Source organism: Schistocerca cancellata, chromosome 11 (genome assembly GCF_023864275.1).
Source record: "Schistocerca cancellata isolate TAMUIC-IGC-003103 chromosome 11, iqSchCanc2.1, whole genome shotgun sequence".
NCBI lineage: Eukaryota > Metazoa > Arthropoda > Insecta > Orthoptera > Acrididae > Schistocerca > Schistocerca cancellata.
Genome location: NC_064636.1, coordinates 147,893,885 through 147,910,813, shown reverse-complemented (window position 1 = coordinate 147,910,813; position 16,929 = coordinate 147,893,885). Strand labels below are relative to the sequence as shown.

The following is a 16,929-nucleotide window of genomic DNA, read 5'->3' as shown; positions in this document are numbered from 1 at the left end:
AATTGATCTTTCACGAAGATTATTTATTGTAACTAAATATTTGGTTGCACATCCTGACTACACATAACTGGTGGCTGACTCGAAATATTTAAGTAAGAATTACGTGAGAGTGAAACAGAGCACAATTCAACTACAGCAAGAAGAAACACAGAAGACGGGGGTGGGAGACAACGGTGCTATCATCTCCTTTGCATTCATAGGATAAAAATATCTCAGCGAGATTCGCATTACGATGCCACGCATGCACTATTCTGGACAGAGATTTCACCAATGCACGAGGTTGCGCGATAATTATTCAACATACTAACTGCGTCTGCTGCTTGCGAACGGCCGAACTAGAGCACGTGGTGCATTCCGACTCAAACTGTTGTGCTGCTTTGTAGAAAGCGCACGAAAGAACAGATATTCTTGTAGAAATTGTAGCTCATTAAACACACAAGCAAACTGTTGAAATAAAGCCTATTGCGGTGCCGTGGTGGACCGGAAGGGTCATTGATTACCAAACACGTGGCACAAAATCGACACAGAAATACAAAAGCAATTTCCTCAAAATATAAGATTAAAAATTATTAAAAAATAACTCGCTTCGCACGCTTCAGCTAAGCTGAAGTTCTTAAGTATTTCACCAGTTAAACATAACGAAGTTTTAACCTGCTTCCTATCACCTGAAACCCCACTTAAGAGCTGCGATCCGTACTCACCAAGCGTTCACCGAAGAGTGCCCCTTTCTCTTTCCAGATTGCCTAGCTCCCCGTGCAGCGGAAGCTACCAGATATTCTGCCCCCCGCCACCAACCTCACACACAAAAACAGCCTCCGACTAAGATGGGTAAACCTCTCTGTACAGGTATTGGAAACCAAAGTTGGTGATCCTGTGCTCTCCTTAGAAAGAGGAGCAACATCGTCTGCTCCCTTCGACCATAAATATAATAGACTGGCCCTGACGTCATTTTCGTGGCTCCAACATCTCTGGGCTGAAATCACGTGAATGTTGGCAAAACATGGTTGTTTCGTGTTGCGCTTATGGCTGTACTTAGCGTTTTGTCGGGGGAAATGGCATTACATTTCACGTGTAAGTGTTTCTATGATAGTGCAAATCTGCTGAAGTTACTTTTATATGTTTTTTACACTTGAAATAGAGTATCACGTAAATTAAGGTGTTGAAAGTGATGCCTGTAAAGTCAGACTCATATTACATTTTGGAAAGTATCTGCGATAATTCGGTTACAGAAGTAAGTATAACTGTTTCCTACTCATAGATTCCCTAAGGATGAAAACCGAAGGAAACTTTGGATACAGGCCCTGAAACGGAAAAACTTTAAACCATCTGCACATACGCGCCTTTGCTCGAAGCACTTCGCGGAGAAGTGTTTTGATAAGTTAATTATTTACAATGTATATTTATAATTTATATTTACAGTGTCTGTCATTTTTAAACCTAGGCTCCAAAATTATTTTCTGAAACTTCAAAGGCTCACCTTTCAACAAAAATATCATTTTTTAAACTGATAGTTTAAACTTTTGTAAAAATAGTGGGAACTGAACCTTTGAAGTGCACCTAAACTTGATACTCTAAAATGGACCTGCTCCTAAAGTCGACAACTTTGGCAGCTATAGTTGACATAATTTCCATATCCTATTTTCTTTTATAAGTGACTAGAGCTCAAAACGCGGCGAATCCAATGTTAGAAGTTTTGACACGAGCCCACTCTTACCGTTTAAAAGAATTTTAACGACATTTTACTTTAATTGACAGTTTATAGTAATTTCGTCCCGCTGGCCACCAGAGAGGCGTTCGATGTATTTGTTAGATTGTATAAATGGTACTGTGAACAAATCCGGGTCAAATGTAGTTCTGACATAATTTTTCGAAAATAAAAAAGTAATTTTTGTTGGAAGCGTTTGGCAGTCAACTGAGAAATGTAGGTAAAATACGATACAAACATAGGATGGCAGACCGCTGATTTGAAATCCCGCCACGTTTTGCCAACAATCACGTGGTTTATGTTGGAGCCACACTGGCCCCATAGCTTCTGCACAGCAAGGCCAGTCTACTAGTATCTATGGTCGAAGGTCTGCTCCCTATTATAGAGTAAATATCCGTGGAGTGAGTATTGTGTTCTGCGCATGTTGTCATCATTAAACCAGAACAGTCACGTGTTTTCGGGACTTCGGTGTGCGTGTGTGCTTTCTGCAGCGTTTGAAGTTTATAATATCAAGAGCTTTTGTTGTGTTTCACCGTTTGTTGATAGTGTAATAGCGATGGTGAATTACTGTTGTTGCTACGGATGCAAAGAAAAATATGTGAATGGAGGGATAGTAACTTTTCATGGGTACATACCATGTAGCTCTAATTATAGTTATCATATTAGTAAGAGACACTGTATATGTTTAGAAATTTCGAGATGCATTATAATTAAGGCTTGATTCTGTAGACCTATTTTTCTACGATTTTATGATTATGTAATAGATGTTACGGCTCGTACAAAAGCTTACAAACAATTGCTTTCTCTCGTAAATTTGCTAGTGGAACAGGAAAGGGAACGGTTAGTTGCTTCAGCAAATACTATCCTCCATGCATTTATCAGTGATTTGCCGATTATTTATATAGATTGCTCAGTCTACTCTTCATTTAATAAACTGGGAGCAAGTACGTAAAATGCGTTAAATAAATACTTCAACGTGTCACCAGTAAGAAAAATTGTGCTGTAGGTCGCAAAAAACGAGAAAATAAATACGCAGAATAGCACAAAAAAGGGCGAATTAGCAGGGATATAATCGCTAATGTGTGGCAAATTCGGTGTTTTTCGGACACTTGCGAAAGTACTAGCGTACTGTCAAGTCGTTTTGCAAGACTATCACTGCAAAAATGTACGTCAGGATCTGTAATACTATAAAGTGCCGTATCATACCGAATACTACCAAAAATCGAGTGCATTTGAACTGTGACACCTATCGCAAAGAAGCAGGATGTAACATCACTTGCCCTTAAAAGTTACGTAGCTGGTTTATTCCCGGTATCAAATGGATACTGTTAAAATGTCTGCGCAACATTTATAAATAATCCACGACACGTACGAAAATAATCCGTCTGTACTAGGTATGTAGTGAGATTCGAAATATACAGGGCGCTAGACGGACAAACACACGTCCCGAGGTCACGTGACCAGGCCGGCAATGTAATGTTGACAACACAAAATCTGTTCTGCGCATGTGAATGCTCACTCCAAAGATATTTACTCTATGGCTCCCAGCAGGCGATGACCAATTCAGCGATTCCCACAAAACAAAATCGAAACCCCACATTAAAACACACACATAATAATCAATAGGCCTTACTTGAGTGCTCAGTCTTTCAGGAAGAGTTCATGAATTGAGCTAAAATCAGGTAGTAAAGTGAATAAGTTGTACCGAATTCGACAAGCGTCTTATGAAAGGACTTCACACAGACGTTTCAATAGTCTATTTAAAATTCCGGGATGGGATGTCGGCCGCCGCCGCGAGGTATGACGGATATGCGAGATGCTCTGCCGACAGCTGATGTTTAAATGGCCAATGACTGAACTGCGGAAGACAACGGCTTTTGTAGCCCTGAATTTAAACTCATGTCGTAACCCAACCCCAACCTCGTGATGTGCAGTGTATCTGAGAAAACGGCCGGCAGCGGTCTGCGCCAGAACTAAAATCACGGTCTGTGATTTTATCCATACTGGATGAGAGGTCGTGGCTGTGAATGTCAATGTTAGAAATATACCGGCTCAGCCACTTGTTTATAGTGTAAAACACTGAGATTGTCGCGTTTCGGAAGTCAAGCTTCCATCATCAGAATAATAAAAAGTAAAAGAACCTGTTAAAACTCGCTAAAATGGAACATGCACCGGGCACAATAAAACTGATAATAAAATTAAAACATCGTGGCTACTTCCCTTGTTGCAGCCGTGTCTTCCAAGGTGCATCTCCACACAGTCGTCAAAATATTAAAAAAAACCTCTAAAATGGTGTCGCCTATGGTGTTCAACATCTAACCACGTGGCTCTCTCCTCTATCGTCGTAAACCGCCCGTGCGTCTTCGTTGACACCACCCACCACGTAGCCAAACACGACACTGAAACGCGAGTGAGCTCACGCGCAAGTAAACGAGGAAGTCACAGAGATGTCTATACAAACAGATAACGTATACATGATCCAAGGACCTCATGAAATGATGGTATCCTGCCAATTGCTAAAAATGTGGTTACTAAAAGAAACCAGTGAAATGTTTGAAAAAGTTATTTGTGTCACCAGTTAGCTGTTCATTCAGTGTGTTCTGATTATCCACGCTATGTATCGTAATTTCCAGCTGTTCTAGTAGATCCAGATTTCTGCCTTTGTCCTGTCTTTTAGTAACTACATTTTTAGCAACTGGGTTTTGGCACGTCTATATTTCTGAAACTAACAAACGTTTACAATGAATTTTGTTTTTGATGACTGGGAACCTCAAAAAGTTGCTGGCTGGAAGAAAAGCCATTAAGGAGTACATATATTTGGAGTGTGTGAAGAGTTCCAAGGGTCTTGAAAAGCATTCTGCACAGTTTATTGTTACCTGCTTTACACAATCCCACTGTTCACTTCTGAAAAAAAAAACACTTGATTCATTTGAAGTACCATGCCTCAGAGAATAGGTCATTACTAGGTAAACAACGTCTCTTTAACAGGAGCATTATCAGTTTCATAGGAATGCACTAACTTCCTTAGGGTTTGCAATAGACTGTGTGTTAGAGAATCAAGACTGCTTCCGTTTCATTCAATGTAAACTGCCAGTCTTTCGCTTGCTTCAAATACCGGCATGACTGTACGGTGGCAAAAAGAATAAAATATAAACGCTTATTCTACGTAAAAGCCGGACATTATGGATATAAACGGATGTCATTTCTTACAAAATCCTAACAAAACATTGCACGCGTTTGGTTGAGGACGCGTCAGAAACGCAGTGCTGCCAGCCAAACTGATATTTTGTCTTCTACACCTGTGAAAGCGGCGAACTAAAAGACTCACAGTGCAACTGAAACAATTATTCATTGGAGAATGGAATTCTGTTGCATGTAAACAGAACTGTGGACACGTTTGACCTGACCAGATGTAAACACAAAACTATCGCTTTAATACTGTGAAGTTCAGAGAAATCGTGTTAACTGTACTACTACATGTGTCATAGCAATGATGTAAATTGTTTAATTGTTAAAATCAGTGCTTGCTTTCAGATATAAATGAGAAAAACTTTAGCTGTCAATTCCACTCCACACAGCGCGTAATAAACTCGGCCTACTCCTTCGAATCACGTGACTTACAAGGCGGGGGGCAGTGCAGTAGGCTGTCATCTGATGAGTCTGTAGTTTTGCGATGACGTACAAGGTACCTTCTTGTAAGAAAAGTATACTTTGTCATGGATGAAGAAATTATTCTGGCAATATTTGCGTCGCTGACGCTAATGTAACTTTCTATGAGTCGCAGATTCAGAAATGGCTCTTGCCAACACCGCTTTATAACACAAAAGAGGCTAGTCACCATATATGTACGTACTCATAAGAGCTCTCAGAAAAAAGAGCCCTTCATTACCTGCTTTAGTTCAATGTGAAATGATCGTATGGCGTTGTTGACCGGGAGGTTCCAGTCGGGGGAGTTTGGCCGCCACATTGCAAGTCCTCTTTAGTTGACGCCACTTCGGCGACTTGCGAGTCAATAATGATAATGGTGGACACACAACACCCAGTCCCCTGCCGAGAATCGAACCCGGGCCCCCTGCGTGGTAGGCGGTAACGCTACCGCTACGCTATGGAGGCGGAGTGCGCAAGTAATAATATTCTGCTCATGGAGTAACACTGTGAGCCAAGGAGTGCCTGGCTCTCTCGCAGCCACTTCGATAATGTTCATGTACTGGAACAGAGGATGACAGACTAAAGGCCGAAATACTAAATGTCTTTTTCCAAAGCTGTTTCACTGAGGAAGACTGCACTGTAGTTCCTTCTCTAGATTGTCGCACATATGACAAAATGGTAGATATAGAAATAGACGACAGAGGGATAGAGAAACACTGAAAATCGCTCAAAAGAGGAAAGGCCGCTGGACCTGATGGGATACCAGTTCGATTTTACACAGAGTGCAGTGGTGTACCGTAGGTCTCTAGAAGAGCGTAGCGTTCCAAAGGATTGGAAAAGGGCACAGGTCATCCCCGTTTTCAAGAAGGGACGTCGAACAGATGTGCAGAACTGTAGACCTGTATCTCTAACGTCGATCAGTTGTAGAATTTTGGAACACGTATTGTGTTCGAGTATAATGACTTTTCTGCAGACTACATCGGTTTTGAAAAAGACGGTCGTGTGAAATCCAGCTCGCGCTATTCGTCCACGAGACTCAGAGGGCCATAGACACGGGTTCACACGTAGATGCCGTGTTTCTTGACTTCCGCAAGGCGTTCGATACAGTTCCCCACAGTCGTTTAATGAACAAAGTAAGAGCATATGGACTATCAGACCAGTTGTGTGATTGGATTGAAGAGTTCCTAGATAACAGGACGCAGCATGTTATTCTCAATGGAGAGAAGTCTTCCGAAGTAAGAGTGATTTCAGGTGTGCCGCAGGGGAGTGTCATAGGACCGTCGCTATTCACAATATACATAAATGACCTGGTGGATGACATCGGAAGTTCACTGAGGCTTTTTGCGGATGGTCCTGTGATGTATCGAGAGGTTGTAACAGTGGAAAATTGTACTGAAATGCAGGAGGATCTGCACAGAATTGACCCATGGTGCAGGGAATGGCAATTGAATCTCAATGTAGACAAGTGTAATGTGCTGTGAATACATAGAAAGATAGATCCCTTATCATTTAACTACAAAATAGCAGGTCAGCAACTGGAAGCAGTTAATTCCATAAATTATCTGGGAGTACGCATTAGGAGTGATTTAAAATGGAATGATCATATAATGTTGATCGTCGGTAAAGCAGATGCCAGACTGAGATTCATTGGAAGAATCCTAAGGAAATGCAATCCGAAAACAAAGGAAGTAGGTTACAGTACGCTTGTTCGCCCACTGCTTGGATACTGCTCAGCAGTGTGGGATCCGTACCAGATAGGGTTGACAGAAGAGATGGAGAAGATCCAACGGAGAGCAGCGCGCTTCGTTACAGGATCATTTAGTAATCGCGGAAGCGTTACGGAGATGATAAACTCCAGTGGAAGACTCTGCAGGAGAGACGCTCAGTAGCTCGGTACGGGCTTTTGTTAAAGTTTCGAGAACATACCTTCACCGAAGACTCAAGCAGTATATTGCTCCCTCCTACGTATATCTCGCGAAGAGACCGTGAGGATAAAATAAGAGAGATTAGAGCCCCCACGAAGTATACTGACAATCTTTCTTTCCACGAACAATACGAGACTGGAATATAAGGGAGAACCGATAGAGGTACTCAGGGTACCCTCCGCCACACACCGTCAGGTGGCTTGCGGAATATGGATGTAGATGTATGTCTTGAGTCATATTTCTCATGGTTATTAAATGTTACAGTCGCTATTTGCTCAGCGCAACTAAGTAAGTCCTTATTTACAAGATAAATAATTTATGATCACAATACGTGATTCGCAAGACAATAAAATTTACAATCACGATAACTGGTATACTACAGTATCCATTGCTTTATGCTATGCTATGGTGGTGGTGCTTAGCTCTTTTTGATAGTTATTTCTGATTAAAGGTCTTTTGCGGAGTGTGCATATCATATGTCTAATGTCTGCGAGTTCTCGAGAATGTAGGTAGTCACATTTCTTGTCTATTGCTGTTCCTTTTCAAAACATCATTGAAACTGTGATAGTTTTAGATTTTTGATTTTTTAAGTTCAAGATTGTGTATAGTTTCTTCAAAGAGAACTAAATGTTTTGAAGTATCTTCATCTGTTTGTTTAGTCTGTGCACTGTCACAGTATCAGGCATGCTACTGATGTTTCAGCACGAGCAATTTTTCTACACTTGCACATGGTGGGGGGCGCATGATGTGCTCCATCTGTATTGTGCCAGTGATGAGACCAGCACATCTTGGCTTACACTATGTGCACCCGAATTTAAAGTGAAGTGAGCATAGCCGGTCTGTGTGGCCAAGTGGTTCTAGGCGCTTCAGTCTGCAACCGCGTGACCGCTGTGGTCCCAGGTTCGAATCCTGCCTCGGGCATGGATGTGTGTGATGTCCTTAGGTTGGTTAGGTTTAAGTAGTCCTAAGTTGTAGGGGACTGATGACCTCAGATGTTGAGTCCCGTATTGTTCAGAGCCATTTGAACCATTTGAAGCGAGCATACCTCTGCTTATAATGTTTGTACTGACATTTCCCTGAAGCCGGCAAACGTAAGGTACACTACGTGATCAAAAGTATCCGGACACGTGACTGAAAATGACTTCCAAGTTTGTGAAGCCCTCCATCAGTAATGCTGGAATTCATTATGGTGTAGGTCCATCCTTAGCCTTAGTGACAGCTTCCACCCCCGCAGGCATACGTTCCATCAGGTGCTGGAAGGTTTCTTTGGGAATGGCAGCCCATTTCTCATGGAGTGCTGCACTGAGGAGAGTTATCGATGTCGGTTGGTGAGGCCTGGCACGAAGTCGGAGTTCCAAAACATCCAAAAGGTCTTATACAGGATTCAGGTCAGGACTCTATGCAGGTCAGTCGATTAAAGGGATCTTATTGTTGTGTAACCACTCCGCAACAGGCCGTGCATTATGAACAGGTGCTCGATCGTGTTGAAAGATGCAATCGCCATCCCCGAATTGCTCTTCGACAGTGGGAAGCAAGAAAGTGCTTAAAACATCAATGTAGGTCTGTGCTGTGGTAGTGCCACGCAAAACAACAAGAGGTGCAAGCCCCCTCCATGAAAAACAAGACCACACTGTAACACCATTGTCTCCGAATTTTACTGTTGTCACTACACACGTTGGCTGAAGACATTCACCGGGCATTCGCCATACCCGCACCCTAGCAACGGATCGCCACATTGTGAACCGTGATTCATCACTCCATACAACGTTTTTGCACTGTTCAATCGTCCAATGTTTGCCCTCCTTACACCAAGCGAGGCGTCGTTTGGCATTTACCGGCGTGAAGTGTGGCTTGTGAGCAGCCACTCGACCATAAAATCCAAGTTATTTCACCTCTGGCCAAACTGTCATAGTACTTGCAGTGGATCGTGATGCAGTTTGGAATTCCTGTGTGACGGGCTGGATAGATGTCTACCTATTACACATTACGACCCTCTTCACCTGTCGGCAGTCTCTGTCAGTCAACAGACGAGGTTGGCCTGTACGCTTTTGTGCTGTACGTGTCCCTTCACGTTTCCACTTCACTATCACATTGGAGTCTGCCCCGGTAGCTGAGTGGTCAGCGTGACAGACTGTCAATCCTAAGGGCCCGGGTTCGATTCCCGGCTGGGTCGGAAATTTTCTCCGCTCAGGGACTGGGTGTTGTGTTGCCCTAATCATCATCATTTCATCCCCATCGACGCGCAGGTCGCCGAAGTGGCGTCAAATCGAAAGACCTGCACCAGGCGAACGGTCTACCCGACGGGAGGCCCTAGCCACACGACATTTCCATTTATCACATCGGAAACAGTGGACCTAGGGATGTTTAGGAGTGTGGAAATCTCGCGTACAGACGTATGACACAAGTGACACCCAATCACCTAGTCACATTCGAAGTCCGTGAGTCCCATTCTGCTGTCTCACTATGCCTAACGACTAGTGAGGTCGCTGATATGGAGTACCTGGCAGTAGGTGGCAGCACATCGCACCTAATATGAAAAACGTATGTTTTTGGGGGTGACCTGATGCTTTTGATCACATCCTGTATATTCCGCTCGCTGATATCCTTAAGGGGCTACTGCACTTAAAGTTACATTGCATGCACTAATATTCACCTGATGGTAGCGCAAATACATAATCTTATCATTGTGTGCACAATACAGGGCGAGTCAAAAGTACTTGGACACCTCCATAAGTTGGAAGATTGAAGGGAAGATTGAAATGTGATGATGTTAACATAGGTTTGATGTGGGGCCGCAACGTTTGGAGTGAATGTCATTCATGGCCGCCATCTTGAAATTCGCCATTTTGGATTCAAGTCTATATTTTTTTTTAAATGGGAAGGGGGGTGTATGACATTTCAAATAACACTCGTTTCAGCTCTGGAATTTAGTGGTGTAATTTGTTTTTGCCTATCTTGTACAGTTTAGAGGTTATTAATGTTGAAAGTTGGGAAATTACCTTCATACCGAATGTTACAACGCATGGTCGACGTGTTGTCCATCCCGTGCAATGCACAACTGTAATCGCCGCAACCACATTAATAATTCCTAAACTGTACAAGATAGCCAAAAACAAATTACACAACTCAATTCCAGAGCTCAAGCGAGTGTTACTTGATGTGTCATACACCCCTCCTACTTATTTAAAAAAATGACTTGAATCCAAAATGGCGGATTTCAAGATGGCGGCCATGTATGACATTCACTCCAAAATTTGTGGCCCCACGTCAAACCTATGTTCCCATCATCACATTTCAATTTTCCCTTTAATCTTCCAACTTATGAATGTGTCCAAGGGTTGGGTTGGGTTGTTTTTGGGGAAGGAGACCAGACAGCGAGGTCATTGGTCTCATCGGATTAGGGAAGGACGGGGAAGGAAGTCGACCATGCCCTTTCAAAGAAACCATCCCGGCAATTGCCTGGAGCGATTTAGGGAAATCACGGAAAACCTAGATCAGGATGGCCGCACACGGATTGAACCGTCGTCCTCCAGAATGCGAAAGGTGTCCAAGGACTTTTGACTCGACCTGTATTATGAAAACGGAAGTTGGCACTCACCACATAGTGGAGATGATGAGTTACAGATAGGCATGCCAAAAAGTGTCACAAATACAGCTGTCGTGAAAACTAGATGACACACGAGCATGCACACACACACTCATGCAAACACAACTTTCACATCTGGCTGCAGTCTCGGATAACTGAAGCCAAACTGTGAGCACCAGTACCAGAATATGATTGAAGTGGCGACTGAGTGGGGGTGAGAAGGTGGCTGGGTCAGGGAGGGGGGGATAGTAGGGTAGTGATGACGGGCGGGGGGTGTGGAGGTGGCTGGGTCAGGGAGGGGGGATAGCAGGGTAGTGACGACTGAGTGGAGGTGAGGAGTTGGCTGGCTCAGGGAGGGGCCGGCCAGATAGCAGGGTAGTGACAACTGAGTGGGGTGGGGTGGGTGGGTCAGAGGGGCAGATAGCAGGGTAGTGACAACTGAATGGGGATGAGGAGGTGGCTGGGTCATGGAGGGGGGATAGGAGGGTAGTGACGACTGAGTGGGGGTGTGGAGGTGGCTGGGTCAGGGAGGGGGGGATAGCAGGGTAGTGACGACTGAGTGGGGGTGAGGAGGTGGCTGGGTCAGAGGCGGGGATAGGAGGGTCATGACAACTGAGTGGGGGTGAGGATGTGGCTGGGTCGTGGAGGGGGGATAGGGGGGTAGTGACGACTGAGTGGGGGTGAGGTGGTCAGGGAGGGGGGTATAGTAGGGTAGTGACGACTGAGTGGGGGTGAGGAGGTCAGGAAGGGGGGCTAGTAGGGTAGTGACGATTGAGTGGGGGGTGATGAGGTGGCTGGGTCATGGAGGGGGGGATAGTAGGGTAGTGATGACTGAGTGGGGGTGTGGAGGTGGCTGGGTCAGGGAGGGGGGGATAGCAGGGTAGTGACAACTGAGTGGGGGTGAGGAGGTGGCTGGGTCAGAGGGGGGGATAGGAGGGTAGTGACAACTGAGTGGGGGTGAGGTGGCTGGGCCAGGGAGGGGGGGGGATAGTAGGGTAGTGACGATGAGTTGGGGGCGAGGAGGTGGCTGGGTCAGGGAGGGGAGGGGATAGTAGGATAGTGACGACTGAGTGCTGAGATTGTCACCCAGGTCATTGAAATAGATCAGGAACAGCAGAGGTCCCAGGACGCTTCCCTGGGGAACACCTGATACCACTTCAGTTTTACTCCATGATTTGCCGTCTATTACTACAAACTGCGACCTTCCTGACAGGAAATCACGAATCCAGTCTCACAACTGTCCAGTCGCGGGCCGGATACGAGGGATGTCCGGCCAGCTAACGCGGGCCGGTTTCGGCATGCGGGCCGTAGCTTGGAGACCCCTGCTGTACAGCATCACTGAGAAAATACCACCGCTGATATGCTGCGTGTTTTTCAGGCTCGATCTAAATGGCGGATACGAAGCGTGAGGAAGGCAGCTTTGCAAGCGACATGCTGGCGCTGATGGAGTCCGGGCACGGCGCTGACGTGACGCTGGTGGTCGGCGGCTCTGAGTTGGCGGCCCACAGTCTGATTCTGGCAGCGAGGAGCCCGGTCTTTGCCGCCATGTTGCGGAGCGACATGCGCGAAGCCCGCAGCCGGCGCGTGGAGATAACCGACATGCAGGAAGCTGTAGTGCGCCAGATGGTGCTGTTCATGTACACGGAGACGGTGCCGCAGCTGGGGAGCGTGGCGGCCGAGCTGTTGGAGGCCGCCGAGAAGTACAACCTGCCGCTGCTGAAGAAGAGGTGCGAGGAGCAGCTGGCGCGGGACATCACCGTGGACAACGCCGCCGCCACCGCCGGCCTCGCCGTTCTGCACCGCTGTCCGGGACTGAAGACCACCGCCGTGGAGTTTGTGGCCAGACACCCTGCGGTGATGGCCACCACTGGCTGGAAGCAGCTGCTGAGGGGCAATGCAGACGCCGCAGCGGAGATCTGCGGCCAGTTGGCGGGGCTTCTGCCGCCAGCACCACAGCCGGCGGTGCTGGAAAACAGGTTGGGATAACGTCTCTGTGTGTGTGTGTGTGTGTGTGTGTGTGTGTGTGTGTGTGCGTGTTTTTGAAAGCTCCCCATACTACAATCAGTTGGTACCAGTACAACGCCAAACAAGTCTTCAGAAACTGTGATTGCATGCTTCATGTAGAAAGGTCCCAATCTACAGGGTGGCGCACGAAATGTGTTATCAATTGTTTCTATTGTGTACATAGTTCCGCGTAGTCAGTGCGTACACAACTTTCCCACTAGAGCGCGCCCCGCTAAGCACAACAGCGCAGGCGCAGCGCTCGTCCGTCTCCGCACTACGAGATGGCGCTGCCTTAGAGACGGACCAAATTCTGCTTCCGCTGATCCGCGTATTAATGTGTAACGCAGCCAATGAGATTGCTGCTAACGTAGAACCTTTTCTCCTCGCGGATCACACTCACGCAGTGATACCCGAACGCGCGAGGTATTATAACGAGTGTACAGACCACCGATTAGTCAGTCTGCATCAGTCTGCATTTCTCTGTACCAGTCTATAGTCAAGTTTCAGTCTGCGCCTAATAAGATTATCATATTCCTGTACATAGCCATGAAGAGAAATGTATAGACACTTCGTCAAGTATCAGAGATATGTGAGAATAAGATTAACGTACCAAGACCAAAGGAACTTCAGACTGTCAACTGTAAATAGCATCCAGAATCAAGTTACGTAAGGTCTAGGCTTTTGATTATTTTAATAAACGTGTTTGAAAATTAATCAAGTTCTGTTTAAAGTTGGTCGCCGTCAATCTGCTACTCTAGGCGTGCGAGTGGCATTTCTATCATCTGACCTAACGGCAGAAGATAAACACGCCACGATAAGACCACGAAACTTATTGCTGACACTCGCCTACTTCGTTAGAGCGACAAGTCTGATGGTGTGTGTACCGAAGGTCTTACAGTACGCACACCACAGTTTCTTTCACGATTTACGACACACATTTTGGGGAGCAAAATGACTGATGATGGCCGAAGTAGAGAGGATATAAAATTTAGACTGACAATGGCAAGGAAAGCGTTTCTCAAGAAGAGAAATTTGTTAACATCGAATATAGATTTAAGTGTCAGGAAGTCGTTTCTGAAAGCATTTGTATGGGGTGTAGCCATATATGGAAGTGAAACATGGACGATAAATAGTTTGGACAAGAAAAGCTTTCAAAATGTGGTGCTACAGAAGAATGCTGAAGATTAGATGGGTAGATAACATAACTAATGAGGAGGTATTGAATAGAATTGGGGAGAAGAGGAGTTTGTGTCTCAACTTGACTAGAAGAAGGGATCAGTTGGTAGGATATATTCTGTGGCATCTAGGGATCAGCAATTTAGTATTGGAGGGCAGCGTGGAGGGTAAAAATCGTAGAGGGAGACCAAGAGATGAATACACTAAGCAGATTCAGAAGGATGTAGGCTGCAGTAGGTACTGGGTGATGAAGAAGCTTGCACAGGATAGAGTAGCATGGAGAGCTGCATCAAACCAGTCTCAGGGCTGAAGACCACAACAACAACATTAGATATCCCGCTGGGATCTCTAACACAGTACCAGCAGAGCTTGGGAAAAGAAATGAGTTCCTTGTTTATATAAATGATATGCCCTCTAGTATTATGGGTAACTCTAAAATATTTCTGTTTGCTGATGACACTAGCTTGGTAGTAAAGGATGTTGTGTGCAACATTGACTCGGTTTCAAATAGTGCAGTACATGACCTCAGTTCCTGGCTTGTAGAAATAAACTAACGTTAAATCACAGTAAGACTCAGTTTTTTACAGTTTCTAACACATAACTCAACAATACCTGACGTTTTAATCTCACAGAACGGGCATATGATTAGTGAAACTGAACAGTTCAAATTCCTAGGTGTTTAGATAGATAGCAAGCTGTCGTGGAAAGCCCACGTTCAGGATCTTGTTCAAAGACTTAATACTGCCATTTTTACTATTCGAACGGTATCAAAAGTGAATGATACTTCGACATGTAAATTAGTCTACTTTGCTTATTTTCATTCACTTATGTCGTATGGTATTATGTTTTGGGGTAACTCTTCCCATTCTAGAAGGATATTTTTGGATCAGAAACGGGCGGTTTGGGCAATAAGTGGTGTGAGTTCACGAACCTCTTGTCGACCTCTCTTCACGAGTCTGGGTATTTTGTCATTGGCCTCTCAATATGTATATTCCTTATTGTCGTTTCTTGTTACCAATATTAGTTTATTCCCAAGAATAAGCAGCTTTCACTCGGTTAATACTCGGCAGAAATCAAACCTCCATTTGGATCTGATTTCCTTAACTCTTGTGCAAAAAGGTGTGCAGTATACTGCTGCATCCGTTTTCAGTAAGCTGCCACTCGAATTCAAAAATCTTAGCAGTAATCCACGCGCTTTCAAATCGAAACTTAAGAGTTTCCTCATGGGTCACTCCTTGTATTCTGTCGAGGAGTTCCTTGAAAAATTAAGCTGATTCTTTTGTATTGCTGATAGCGTTTACTTAAACTTATGGAAAGACCTTTTGTCAGGTTCATGAACATTTATTTTTATCTGTTATTACTTTTGTGTTGTAAGTTCATTTACTGACACGTTCCATGAACTTGGAGACTTCCTTCTCAATTTGGTCCTACGGAACTTGACATGTAAATAATTTAAAAAAAAAAAGTGTAATTCACGATACTGCCGCTAGGAGCCTAGTAAGCAGCAATGGCTGACAATGGAAGACTTACGACACAACAACGATCAGCAATTGTGCTACTTTTTCATCAAACGAAAAGCCTTGTTGTGACTCACAGGCAGACAACAGTTTAACACACGATGGGTCTCTTAGTCCCTTACAAGACCACCATCCACAGGTTGTACGATAAATTTGTCCAGGAAGGAACAGTATTGGAAGCGAAGAGACCTCGGCCTAGAGCCGTCGGCACACGGACCGTGCTGCCGAACGTTAACGTTGAACGTGCCAAGTTCAACGTGCTGCTGAACGCTCAGGAACGGTGCGACTCGTGCATACGGTACGTGGGCCCCAGCGTGGTATTCGCAATCGCAACGCACTCCAGCGGCAGTTGCGGGAAGTTTCTAATTCATAAATCACATTGTTTACTAAACGGGCGCGCGTAAAATTCCGACGTCAGCTCTATTAAAACGCACATTTCCTCCCTTGTCCATGAAATGGAAAGTACCATTTCCAATCTATAAGGACACAAACTTGTAAACGTTCCGTTACAAACAGTGCGGTGCAAATTTTGAATCCCTCTCCGCATAAGATGAACATTATTTCATCATTCCCACATTTCAGTAAAACCCCAAGGTCAGTTTTACTTGATCACTGTTCCTACCCAGTAGCAGAATCTTTGCAACATGTGAGTTACGAAACGCAAAAGAAGAAGGAGCAAAATATCTTGATACAAGTAGTGTAAGCTGCCCTTTAGATTAAGCCAATCGAACAAAGTCACCCCTCAAAAAAAGGTGAACTTCTGTTTACATAAAATCAAACATTATAGTCTATACTTGTATTAAACGAATAATAAAGTATCAGAACCTAATAAAAACGCGAATGTTAGGGGGAAAAAAAATTGTTGTCAGGACGCGAACCACTGCTCCAACAAAAAAACCTCATTATTATATAGTGACGCTATTCATTACGCTAAACCAACATCACAGCCTCTGTTTCTAATTATAGTTTCTTACGTCTTGCTAAAAATTTTAATCGTAAATATTTTACTAACTGAAATGTAATTATAAGAAATTGTACCAAGAACAATGCGTTTTGGGTGGATGTTCAGTGAGTCGCTGGCCTTCAAATACGCTACTCTCATTATACGCAAGTTACAATAATTATTTTGCCACGAATGTGATGTTTCTCATTATTTTACTGGAACGAATCACACAGTTAACAACGGGTTTTCCAGTGATTCTCAATTTGCTGGTGCTCAGAAACGGCTTATATACGTATAGGCTTGAAATGAATGCCAATATGGCGCCTCACAACTCTGTACTGAAGGGAGACGGCGTGCGTGTGACGTAGGTGGCGGTGTGCCATCTCATTGGTCAACGCTCAGACGCACGCTCAGAATATCTCACA

General features: G+C 44.6%; 1 protein-coding gene across 1 annotated transcript in view; it reads left to right on the top strand.

Annotated features, from left to right (window-relative positions):
• Window positions 1-12,966, top strand: part of LOC126108667 (speckle-type POZ protein-like) — a 67,156-nt gene extending 54,190 nt beyond the window's left edge. The window contains exon 2 of the mRNA XM_049913978.1: window positions 12,243-12,966. Coding sequence (XP_049769935.1) covers window positions 12,254-12,850 — 597 coding nt within the window. The 5' untranslated portion in view covers window positions 12,243-12,253 and the 3' untranslated portion in view covers window positions 12,851-12,966. The remainder of the gene's footprint in view (window positions 1-12,242) is intronic.
• Window positions 12,967-16,929: the final 3,963 nt, after the last annotated feature.